Source organism: Eptatretus burgeri, chromosome 1 (genome assembly GCF_056783735.1).
Source record: "Eptatretus burgeri isolate ZD-2024b chromosome 1, Ebu_testis_v1, whole genome shotgun sequence".
In the NCBI taxonomy this organism is placed as follows: domain Eukaryota; kingdom Metazoa; phylum Chordata; class Myxini; order Myxiniformes; family Myxinidae; genus Eptatretus; species Eptatretus burgeri.
The window spans coordinates 53,241,806-53,254,462 of NC_140961.1; the positions used below are offsets into that span (position 1 = coordinate 53,241,806).

At 48.7% G+C, this 12,657-nt stretch overlaps 1 protein-coding gene and 1 long non-coding RNA gene across 3 annotated transcripts in view; one reads left to right on the forward strand and one right to left on the reverse strand.

Annotated features, from left to right (window-relative positions):
- The window catches only part of STUB1 (STIP1 homology and U-box containing protein 1), a 102,425-nt gene extending 94,189 nt beyond the window's left edge, over positions 1-8,236 (reverse strand). Inside the window, exon 1 of one of the 2 annotated variants that reach the window (XM_085884294.1) lies at positions 7,981-8,236. In XM_085884294.1, coding sequence (XP_085740420.1) covers positions 7,981-8,073 — 93 coding nt within the window. In that variant the 5' untranslated portion in view covers positions 8,074-8,236. The remainder of the gene's footprint in view (positions 1-7,980) is intronic. The other variant, XM_085884284.1, reaches the window with a different exon arrangement.
- Positions 8,237-8,596: 360 nt separating this feature from the next.
- LOC147034497 (uncharacterized) overlaps positions 8,597-12,657 on the forward strand; it is a 4,062-nt gene continuing 1 nt past the window's right edge. Inside the window, exons 1-2 of the long non-coding RNA XR_015059008.1 lie at positions 8,597-8,987; positions 12,028-12,657. The exon at positions 12,028-12,657 is cut by the window's right edge and continues 1 nt beyond it. This is a non-coding gene — a long non-coding RNA (uncharacterized LOC147034497). The remainder of the gene's footprint in view (positions 8,988-12,027) is intronic.

Consider the following 12,657-nt stretch of genomic DNA (forward strand, 5'->3'; position numbering starts at 1 on the left):
TCCAAGTCTCATAGCAGTCACTACACTTGGCATGGCTTCCAGCATTTTGTGGTATGTTGAGAGGAGTTTTTGTGTTGTCAATCTCTCGTTTGGCTGCTTTTCTGTCTGTGAGCGAATAAACTGCTTTGCAACCACACACTCTGTTTCACTGATGGTTGACTTTGTTAATGTCATGATGTGCTGGAGCAAGTGGGGATCCAAAAACGTGCCATTTTCAGGATTCAAGGCAGCGAGTGAACGGGCGAGTTGTGTGTTGTGCTAAACTGAAGCGCTGAGCGATCTCTCCAAGCACAGTGTCAATTGCGCTGTAAAAAACCCTCTGCAGTTCCGTCTTGTCATTGTCGTTGTTTTGTCCTGTCGTCTCCAAAACTACAAACTGTTCCAAGTTCTTATGGATTGTGCATGTCCGTTTTGGTGGTGCAGGTGTAGAAGTGTGAGCATCGTTGGCCTTGTTCCACAGATCAGTGAACTCATCCTCAGAGCGGAGTTTCTTCACGCACTCTGAAGCACTCGCCACCAGTTACAACCCCGTTAGCAAGTCCATGTCCTCTGCCTGCAAGAGTCTGTCAGGGCCATCTAACAACATCAGCAGTTTTTGTACAAAGATAGCAATGAACATGAAGGCAGGCCCAGAGACTTCCCGCAAAAGCCCAATAGCCTCCATCCTCATCTCTGCACCGTAGGCGCGCTCTGCATCAATCTCCGACAGTAAGGATGTGATATCCTTAAAAGATCCTATGATCACAGACACGGTGGCTAAATGTCCCGTCCACCTTTGATCAAGAAGTCGTTTTAACCGCTCACCTTTATACTGTGCAGCAACAGTGGGCTTTCTGAAGAATTTGTACAGGCAACAACAAACCTCGAGGAAATCAGTCACAGCTTTCTCTGCTGCCAGTATGTGGATAACTACCAGATGGAGTTGGTGATTTAAGCAGTGCACATAGGGGATTTCTCTTTCCAATATCTCTTGCAACAACTTTTGCACCCCACCGTGCTTCCCAGCCATTACCGAAGCCCCGTCGTACACCTGACTTAATATTTTTGACGCGTCAAGTCCTGTTTTTGTAAGCTCTGCAATTATTAGGTCTGTCAATGTTTTTGCATCTCCAGCGTCGGCTGGAGCTATTGTGAGTAGACGCTCATTTGTCTATGCTTCATTTGATGCCGATACAAAGCGAATGATGATTGATATGTTCTCACATTCAGTGGGGTCCCTCGTCCCATCCACCTTGATGGTAAACCACGATGTGCCTACTTCTTCCATGATGGCATCCGTCACAACATTACTCCATGTGCAGATCAGTTCATTCTGCATTTCTGGACTAGTATAGCTTGCGTTTCGTGGGATATGCTTTATTATTTCGGCTAGCTCGGTGTATTTTTTTGAGTGTGCAGTTTAAAAGCGAGAGGAAGAGCCCACTGTGCACATCTGACATATCCTCAAAATTATCAAGGCTCCCTCAAAAAGGTATCTGATTTTCGGCGAGAAATCCCACAACATCTATAAAAGCAGACACATAGTACCGGTTTCTATTTAGCTGGTCAGCATTGAGGAGTGTGGAAATCTCCTTACCACAATCGATGCGCCTCTCATTCTCCTTCCACCTCAAAACACAAGTTAAATGTTCCTTTGAAGTTGCGTGTTTGTGAAACCCCTGCCTTTCTCAACGATACGTTTCCAATTCCGGTAGCCTCGCACTGTGAAAGTAGAGTCCACTGGGCCACGTGCGGTGTTAAACTTCCTACATGGATAGCGGAATGCTGCATCTGTCTGCACACTGTATTCCAACCATTCATTAGTCTGGTACCACGAGGACACAAATGAGCGGCTCTTGTTCTGCAACAGATGGCCAGGGTACCGCTGTAGAACAACTCAATTAGGTCTCTCACTTCCAAGATCACCGGGAAGCGGCTTGACAGTCACACCCGACCCCGAGGCCACCGCCGAGCATGGAAACTCGGCTGTCTGCGCTGGGGCTCCAGCCGCAGGGCTGACGTTGCTGGCTTGGCCAGGTTGGCCAGCTTCTGTCGGTATTTCATCGACATGATCGTCTCCTCCTCCTCCTCCTCCTCCTCCCCCTCCCCCTCCTCCTCCTCCACCTCCTCCCACAACATGTCTTTCATCATCTTCTTCATTTTCGGCGGTTGCATTTTTTCCTTTTCTGAGCCATTTTCGTATATCCATCATCCACGTCTTTTTCTCCTGCTGCAAGCTCGCGCTCTGTGATTCGTCCCTCGTGACTCGCGTTACTAATCTCGCGACTCTCGTCACTAATCTCGCGACTCGCGACATTTGACGGTTGACGGTTTTATTTATTAAATGATCCATCCATCAAAAACAGGTTTTATCTGCATAATTTCAAATGTAAACACGATTGCAAACACACATATTTTTAATTTTTATTATAAAATTACTTTTGTAAGATGGAGGGTTGACGGGTTGTGAAGGTCACGTGGTGCACGTGCACTTCATCTTTAATAATGTAAATTTATGTCTTTTCCTTCATCATATTATCATATTGTGACAATATTACATTTATACCTAACTTACAACCAATCAGCTAACCTACTCAATGGGGTCTCCATATCGAATACGCTGATTGGCTATTCCTTAAAACTAAATGATCCACGATATCTATAAGGGTTTTAGTTCACACAGGTGAACTCTTAAACAGCAAGTTCACAGTGGGCGCTCGTCCTTAAACACTAAGTTGTTCACAGAGTACAACAGGGCATAAATGGGTGGCGTACAAGTGGGGGGGGCACCAGATGCGCCATGGGGGGGAGCATTGCACCCAAATGCCCCCCCCCCCCTAGCGACGGGCCTGCCCTGATGGCAGTGGGCTCTGGGCAACTGACCCTTTTGCTCATTGGATAAAACGGTCCTGGTCCCTCAATCCCACTTCCCACTTCATCCCACTTCATCTGTTCCCTCAATCCAATGATCTTCACCAACAAATTAAGAATGCATGTGTTCTTCCAGTAACCCCATCCTGGTTAAAATACCAAAATCCAGACCGACTGCACATCTCAACTCCTTTGTTCGACACTTCTCCTGTCTATAGAACCATGTTCCATCGGCCGTTCTTTCCCCACTCTTCCCTACAGGACTCCAAGCAGGCAGTGCACAACAATCTCGTGTCATCCATTATCCAGAACAGTACCCATGCACATCTTGCTTGTGTAATGGATTTGAAAACTCACAAAAAGATACGGAGAAAAGGAAGGAAATAATAATGATGCACAAAACTACCATAGATTGAACAACACGAACAGGTAGCAAAATCATTATGGTCGGGTTTTGTATCAAAATAACGCGACCAAGGTAAGCCGAATAAACCGAGCTTTTTTTAAAAGGGTCTCTCAGGGGTTGAACAACGTGGAGACAGCTCACCTGCATGATATTAATTAATAATAAAATGGTGTATAATAAAACTGCCACTGTACTACCATGCTTAAATAAACTGGTTTGTATACATGGTGCGATTTGATGTGGGGAACGGGGAGGATTTCCCTGGTTATTTTTTTATTTCTTTATCCCTGGTAGTGCACTTGAAATTGCCATCTTCGAGAGGGGAAGGGGAGGGGATAAATTTATCCTCACCTCCCAAACCCCCCATCAAAAGATTTTGTATTAATGGTGATTGAATGAGTGAAATTTTAACATGTGACATTTAAAATTTATAAAAGTATGGTGTGTCGTTTTTGAGCACAAACCAATTTTAAAAAGCTTGTTCTAACCAGACAAACGGTATAAGATCAGCAGGACATCGTAGTAAACATGATTTTTTTTTTTTAAACATGCAATGGAGTTTGGTTTCCCTGGATCAGGCTCGTGCTGTTGGCCTGTATAAAGTGGATCGGATGGGATCCCACTTCTCCGTTATCACGTCAAAAATTGTATGTGACAAAGTATAGCAAATTAACCAATGAAAATTGACTACGTCATCGTCATTACATATATATTGTTGTGGGCCGGGGGTCGGTGGCGAGAACGACCGCAAGGTGGGGAAGTTTACGCCGTCTCCCACTGGTCTCCCCAGAATTATAGGCCGTTGCTCCAGAAAACTCCGAAGCCGGCGGGTCGATTAATCGACCGTGAACCGCCAATATCTCGACCGCGTGGCGTAGGGTTATTTGTCAAGAGCCAAAGTACCTAAGCAACCATGCAGTGTTGGCTACCGGGGATTCACGCCCTCGGCACGTCTTTCTCGAACCGGGTCACTCTACCGGCTGCGGTAGAGTTCCAATTCCCGATTACCAACCCCGGCTCGGTTGCAGCCAAGCGGAAACTGCCAGACGTGCCGGCTAGGATTAACGGATTATTGGGAATGAAACCCCGTCTGAACTCAGACACGGACCATGCTGGATCAAATAAAGAAAGGACGAACACAAACTGGGAACATTTCTAATAAATTTATTTACAGTAAATAAAAGACAAGAGAGGCGAGACTTAAAGCGAATATGCAAGAAGTATTTACAATGATCCAAAAACACTTATTCAGTTCTACTTACAAGACGGGCCCAACACACTCAGACACACACATGAATGAAAAGAAAACCCAGTCTTTATTGGACCCTCGCAGCCGTGGAGAGAGACAAGCTGAGGTTCAGAATTCGGTGGGTACCTGACCGTCGGAGGGAGGGTGTTCTCCACGATGCGGAACCTGATAAAGGTCGTTGGTCCGATCCCCAGTCGCACATGGGGGACTCGAGGTTCGTGGTGGAGTTCAGGTGGCAAATAATCTGAGTTCACGGAGGGGGAGTCAGGGTCGCTCTGTCCTGCCTTGTAGAGAGCCAGTAGAGACACGTTCGCTGCCTCGATGGCCCTCTGCTCAACCCTCGTGACAGCTAAAAAAAAAAAACCTTCGTACAGCAACCTAGACCTCCTGTGAACTCTCTCGCAACCCACCAACAACGCCTCAGAGAGTCTCTGGAATTTATGGAACTCCCTCATTGGGGAGGAGCCTTGGTCAGCACACCTCACTGTTCGCCTCTAATTGGCCAAGATCCTACGGGCACAGCCTTCCTGGGCAGGACTTCGGCCATGCCCGGAGAAAGCCGCGCCTCCCCTCCACGAGTGTTTGAGGAAGGTGGATGGTGGTGAAGCCACTATTGCGTAATGGGCAGGTGGTGAGATGTAATAACCTAACTATAAAAAAAAAACATCACAACGCACATATTCGACTCTCCCACTGGACAAAAGGAAGGGACCTGTCTCCCAAGTACTTACCGGCATAACTAACTTTGGGACCTGAATGTTGAGTGCGCATGCTTTCCAGATTTGTAACAATATATATCCTATCAAACTGTGATTTACGTCGTAATAAATTTTGAATCTACATATACAACTTCATAGTTCCATGATTTTTGTTTCATTTCTTTTATATTTACAGTGTGAGAAATACATTTGCTCTATTTTTAGGTTATTTCTCCGAAATAAGCTCATCGAGTGGTTCCTGGTGTCAGTCCGTCTGTCTGTATGTATGTTAAGATTTGACTGAAACGTCTTCTCCTCACAAACATCACCGATATGGACCAAAGTTGGGATGATGCATCAGGACAGCAAGGTCTCATGGAGTTGTGCTCCCCATGCAGATCCACCCCCTACAAGAGGCTGAAAAGGGTAATTTTGTCTCAAATTGAGGAAATTTATTTTTAAAATGTTTTCAGAAACTGATGGCAAACATGCACACCAAACTCTTCATGAAACATAAGGACCGAGCTGTTTACTTAACTTGTGCTCCTCATGACCTGACTTCAGGAAGGGGGTGGGGGGGGGGGATGGCGCCACGGCGACCGTTTGATTAACCTATCAGCCATTCATCGATTGAAGTGATAAATAGATGATACGTTAAATCGAGCAAAGCTCAGAAAGATTTTGAGGTTCAAATATTTTTTTTAAATGAATAATTAAAAAAAATAAAAGGTAGTTCGTTCGCCGATTCTAGATACCGGAGGGCAAAACGCTGTCAGCCATGAAGTGTTCGAGTGTGGCAAGAAGGGGGCCCACATACAGTACATTCAACACGTTTTGTGATGTTTACTTCAAAAACATTTGGGTACAAATCCATACACATATCCTAAACCTGTCAGGACACTGTGAAGTATGTCGCGACGCCAGAGGCTTGGAAGACCGAGAGGTGCGACGGCGTGTGGGTGGTTGGGTGGTTGGGTGGGTGGTGGAGCGTGGGTGGGTGGTGGGGCGTGGGTTGTGGGTGGTTGGTGGGGTGTGGGGGTGTGGGTGGTTGGGTGGTGGGGCGTGGGGGTGTGGGTGGTTGGGTGGGTGGTGGGGCGTGGGTGGGTGGTGGGGCGTGGGTTGTGGGTGGTTGGTGGGGTGTGGGGGTGTGGGTGGTTGGGTGGTGGGGCGTGGGAGTGTGGGTGGTTGGGTGGTGGGGCGTGGGAGTGTGGGTGGTTGGGTGGTGGGGCGTGGGAGTGTGGGTGGTTGGGTGGTGGGGCGTGGGAGTGTGGGTGGTTGGGTGGTGGGGCGTGGGAGTGTGGGTGGTTGGGTGGTGGGGCGTGGGTTGTGGGTGGTTGGTGGGGTGTGGGGGTGTGGGTGGTTGGGTGGTGGGGCGTGGGGGTGTGGGTGGTTGGGGGGGTGAGTGGGTGGTTGGGTGGGTGGGTGGGTGGGTGGTTGGTGGGGTGTTGGGGAGGTGGGGGGTGGGTGGGGGGAGGTGGGTGTGGGTGGTGGGGCGTGGGTGGGGCGTGGGTGGGGCGTGGGTGGGGCGTGGGTGGGGCGTGGGTGGGGCGTGGTTGGGGCGTGGTTGGGTGGGTGGTTGGGTGGGTGGTTGGGTGTGGGTGGTGGGGTGGATGGTGGGGTGTGGGTGGTGGGTGGTGGGTGGTGGGTGGTGGGTAGTGGGTGGTGGGTGGTGGGTGGTGGGTGGTGGGTGGTGGAGGTGGGTGGTGGGGCGTGGGTGGGGCGTGGGTGGGGCGTGGGTGGGTGGGTGAGTGGTTGGGTGGGTGGGTGAGTGGTTGGGTGGGTGGGTGAGTGGTTGGGTGGGTGGGTGAGTGGTTGGGTGGGTGGGTGGGTGGGTGGTTGGGTGGGTGCGTGGGTGGATGGTTGGGTGTGGGTGGTGTGGGTGGTGGGGCGTGGGTGGTTGGGTGGGGTGTGGGTGGTTGGTTGGTTGGGGAGCGTGGGTGGTTGGTGGGACGTGGGTGGTTGGGTGGTTGGTGGGACGTGGGTGGTTGGGTGGTTGGTGGGACATGGGTGGTTGGGTGGTTGGACGTGGGTGGTTGGACGTGGGTGGTTGGACGTGGGTGGTTGGGTGGGTGGTTGGGCGTGTCTGATGGGGCATGGGTGGTTGGGTGGTTGGTGGGGCATGGGTGGTTACTTGGTGGGGCGTGGGTGGTTGCTTGGTGGGGCGTGGGTGGTTGCTTGGTGGGGCGTGGGTGGGTGGTTGCTTGGTGGGGCGCGGGTGGTTGCTTGGTGGGGCGCGGGTGGTGGCTTGGTGGGGCGCGGGTGGTGGCTTGGTGGGGCGCGGGTGGTGGCTTGGTGGGGCGCGGGTGGTGGCTTGGTGGGGCGCAGGTGGTGGCTTGGTGGGCGCGGGTGGTTGGGTGGGCGTGGGTGGTTGGTGGGGCGTGGTTGCTTGGTGGGGCGTGGGTGGTTGGTGGGGCGTGGGTGGTTGGTGGCGCGAGCTTGCTTGGTGGGGCGTGGGTGGTTGGTGGGGCGGGGGGGGTGGGGGGGGAGGGGGCGTGGTTGGTGGGGCGTGGGTGGTGGGGTGGTTGGTGGGGCGTGGGGGGTTGGGTGGGTGGTGGCGTGGTTGGTGGGGCATGGGTGGTTGGGTGGGTGGTGACAACTCGAGATACATGTATATATATATATATATATATATATATATATATATATATATATATATATATATATATATATATATATATATATATATATATATATATATATATATATATATATATATATATATTACGTAGACACATGCGTGTGTCGAGTCCAATTAATCTCTAATTAACACAACTCACGATGGCCTTGCTGTAGCATTGGACGGCATCATCATACTTCCTTCCCGAGAAGAATCTGTTTCCCTGCTCTTTCAGTTCTTGCGCAGTCGTCATTTTTTATTTTTTTCCCTCCAATGATAGGAAGGGTTAACCAAACAGCGCAACCTTAACGTGCCCTATAACTAACCGCTACGGATGGATGTTTAACTTGACGCTATATCCACGTTCCGCTTCACCTCCGTCATATCAAAATAACTGCAACTGTCAACTTGTATTTCGGTGATAAACGCAATCAACAAACGATGTAAAAATATTTTGTCGGACTAGGATGAGGTAGAAGAGAAGAAAACGGCGGATTTTTAACAAAAAACAAACAACCCGCGAAAAAGCACTATCACCACCCACACTACCATGGCCGCTAAACAGCGCACCAACTAGGAAATGGGTGAAGAAACAGAATAACTCGCAACAGTCGTTTGGGGTGGTATTAAAATATTAAATCTTATACCGGACGTGTTTAGGAGGGCTCTCCAATTCCGAGTCACCTTCTCGTTTTGTTAATTGATGATGTAATACAACCCCTGGGGTGTGTGTCATGTGTTCCATCAACAAACAGCTTGCAGCGCTCGCCAAGAACCCTCCCGTAATCATTTTGCTCCCACTCAAAGCGAGGGTTCCAAGGAAATGGTTAAGGAACATCCGGCTTGGCAAGCTGATTGATATTACGTAACACACCCGTGATTCTAGTGTTGTACGAAAATAGATTACAGTAAAAAAAAAAGAGATTATTTTTACGAATACGATTCATAAGTGTGTTTTCTTTGATCGATTTGTTGTTCATTTACGTAAACACTAAACTAATGTGCCCGACGCACCGTCGTGAGAAATATTTGATGTACAGTGTACAGCATTTCAATGTGACGTCACTTTTGAAATGTGGCGAATCTGCTTCCAAGAACAGGAAGATGCGGTTCATTGAATGAGTTTGGTGCTCCTGATGCTTGATCGTTACAAAAGTGCTGTATAAGGTCAGTGCGTGACAAGGCTTCCTTCTTTCAGTCGGGTTTGTCCGTTTATTGTCTTTTTTTAATTTAAATCACACTGTTCAGGAAATAAACCTGATTTTAAATATCGATATATGATAAGCAACCACCCACGCCCCACCAACCACCCAACCACCCACGCCCCACCAACCACCCAACCACGCACGCCCCACCAACCACCCAACCACGCACGCCCCACCACCACCCAACCACGCACGCCCCACCAACCACCCAACCACGCACGCTCACCAACCACCCAACCACCCACGCCCCACCAACCACCCAACCACCCACGCCCCACCACCACCCAACCACCCACGCCCCACCACCACCCAACCACCCACGCCCACCAACCACCCAACCACGCACGCCCCACCAACCACCCGCGCCCCACCAACCACCCGTCCACCCACGCCCCACCACCACCCAACCACCCACGCCCCACCACCCCCCAACCCCCCACGCCCCACCCCCACCCAACCACCCACGCCCCACCAACCAACCACCCACGCCCCACCAACCACCCACGCCCCACCAACCACCCAACCACCCACGCCCCACCACCACCCAACCACCCACGCCCCACCACCACCCAACCACCCACGCCCCACCACCACCCAACCACCCACGCCCCACCAACCACCCAACCACCCACGCCCCACCAACCACCCAACCACCCACGCCCCACCAACCACCCACGCCCCACCAACCACCCACGCCCACCAACCACCCAACCACCCACGCCCCACCACCACCTAACCACCCACGCCCCACCAACCACCCAACCATGATTCGTTGCATTGAATCAGCTTTTGGCTTTGGCTGTCGTTTACTCAATAATGTTTCAATCCACCCCCAACATATTAAACTGACATTTTGACTTACGATAACTTCCACGCTTAGGATAACTTCCACATGGTCCAGTGACCATAAGTTAAAGCCAGGAGTTATTGGTACACTAATATTTAACTACTGCAGTACTACTTTACCGGCACCGATTGTTGGTTCACGAGTCAGTAAGTGACCACTATATTCGTTATGGGTGTCTGTCTGTCTGTCTGTCTGTCTGTCCCGAGCATAGCTCCGTGGGTTTTGATCCGATCCTGATAAAATTTGGGTGGGAGGTTCATATCATCATCTGGTTGTGTTTTCCGGAGAATGGGCGAGGTGCGCCCATTGTGGGCGTGACACATGGACGTGACAAAAAACGAGTTTTTAGGGGGTCGCCGGTTTCAAGTTACATCTTCTCCAAGGGGGTTTGTCGAATCTGGCAGGGGTTTCGGTATTTGGTTAGCCCAATGGTATCCGCATAGCCCCACGGAGCTCCATTTTTCATTGCATAGCAGCTGACCTTGTATATTTATACATTTTCCACCGAAGGTGCAAAAGTTTCAAAACCCCAAATGTAAACGTCGGCATTTATTTTCAAAATATAATTTCGTGCGCGCGCACCAAAATGCCGAGTCATCTTTAACCAAACTGCACAGTCGAGATGCGCAGGAGTCTTCGGTCATAACTGAACATTGAGAACTTGTGGTATTATAGAGATGACCGTCACCCCCACACGGGGGTAATTTTTTTCATATCACTCTTCTGTTGGTTTCGCCCAAGGTCCATGTGCTCCATCATTTGTTTAATCATCTCCATCAACCGGTTCATGTCCAACGGCTTTGGCGGAACCTATCCGATAGGTATCGCAAGGGCCTCTGTGAGGGAAATTTGATGCACGGGGTGCCCAAGTATTGTCGCTGTCGCAGTTGCCCCCAATATCTCTGAGCTTGGCTGCAGGGAATGATCTCCCTGAAAGGTGTTGTCCTGAGCCATGGATTCCTCTAACATTATTTCAAAACCCACCTGAACCAGCTCGTCTTGGTCCGCCATGGTCCATACCGACAAGGAGATTAAATTTGAATCCTGCTCTTGATTTCGGGATGTGGGAGGGGGGAGGGGGGTTGCGAAGCACACCCCTGGCTCAAATCCCGTTCTAGATACCAAATTGTTGCGGGTTCGAATCCCGTAAATTTTTTGAGGGGTCCGTATCACTCCTAACACCAAACTGTTGCAGGTACAAATCCCATAAATTTTTTGAGGGGTCCGTATCACTCCGAACACCAAACACCATATAGTTTGTTTGGTTCTGGGGACACAAGATAATTTATACGAGATTTTTGCATCTATTGCTGAAAGGAGAAGCAGTGTGCATTTCTGTATATTCACTGAGGCCGCTAATTAATTGTATCAACCGAAAATGATGGGAAATCAACACCCATCAACCCCTACCCCTAACCTCGGTCTCATCCACAGATATTTCTCATATTCCTATATTTCCACGAGTCTGATTTTCATTCAAGAACAGAACAATTAAGGTTAACCACTTTGAAATTGCCACTCATTCGTCTAGATTCTGAAAATTGTTTAAAAGACGATTTAAATTCCCGATTTCACACTAAAGTGCCATGCGAGCCGAGCCGAATGAGTGTAAACACATACACACAGCGAATTGCGCGAAAAGCCTCTGAGCATTCATACGTCATTTCGAAAGTCAATTATTGCCTCAAAACTGGAATTAACCGAGTAAATACTCGTTTTGTTTAGGCAGCAATGTCCCACACTGATCCAGCCGTTCGACCTACGATTACGAACATTTCATGCATGCACAATCTGTTAAAAATATATATATATATATATATATATATATATATATATATATATATATATATATATATATATATATATATATATACCCATCACTTTACACTTATCATCCCGGTCTCCCATCCTTTGTGTATGTAGATTCACCCTCCCCCCCCCCTCATTTACCATTGGTTCACCAGCTTCACAGCATCCTAGTTTGCAGGCCTGTCCTGTACTGGCTGCACATTTGCCTGTTTGGCTTTTAGGATTACATGGGTTTTGAGGATGGTAATGTGCAAACACTATGAAAACAAAGATGAACATTGTAATACCTGCAGGTGGCAGCAATATGTTTCTGACTTTTAGTCTTGGGCCGGCATTTATATTCCAGATGAACGTCCCTCCTATGGGGCTTGCTGGTGCGTCGGCAAGGAAGCTCCGGACTCAGGAGCACCTGTGGAAACAGGCCAAGCCGATCTACTTGCAATCGCACGAGGACACCTGATTAGACTGTCAAAAATAAAGGTTAAACATGGATAATGAAACAGTGTTTTCATTGAGAAAGACTCGTCTGGCCAGTGGGGAAAATGGCGTGAACCGTGCCCCAGGTTACCAGCTCCATTTACTGCTTAATGATGTGATGTGAAGTTTTTGTTTTTGTTGGGGGGGTTTTTTTTGTGCATTATTTAAATGACGCACTTTGTACATTATTTAAATGAGCAACTTGCACTCTCGAGAATGGATTTGTATCATCTGTGTTATTGCTTCACATTGAAGAAGGTAAATAATAAAATCAAATGCAATTGTTACTTTCTCAACTGGAGAATTCACACACATGGGCGGGGTCTGTGAGCAGAAAATTTGATTGGTCGAGATGACATAAAATGCCGTAATGTTTTATCCAAGTACTGCTAAACGGAACGGTTATGAAAGTCCCAAGAATGCTATTTGTGTTCTACAGTGTTCAAGTATACAATTCAATTGAAATAAAATAGATTTTTCAAGGTCGTGGAAAACAAAA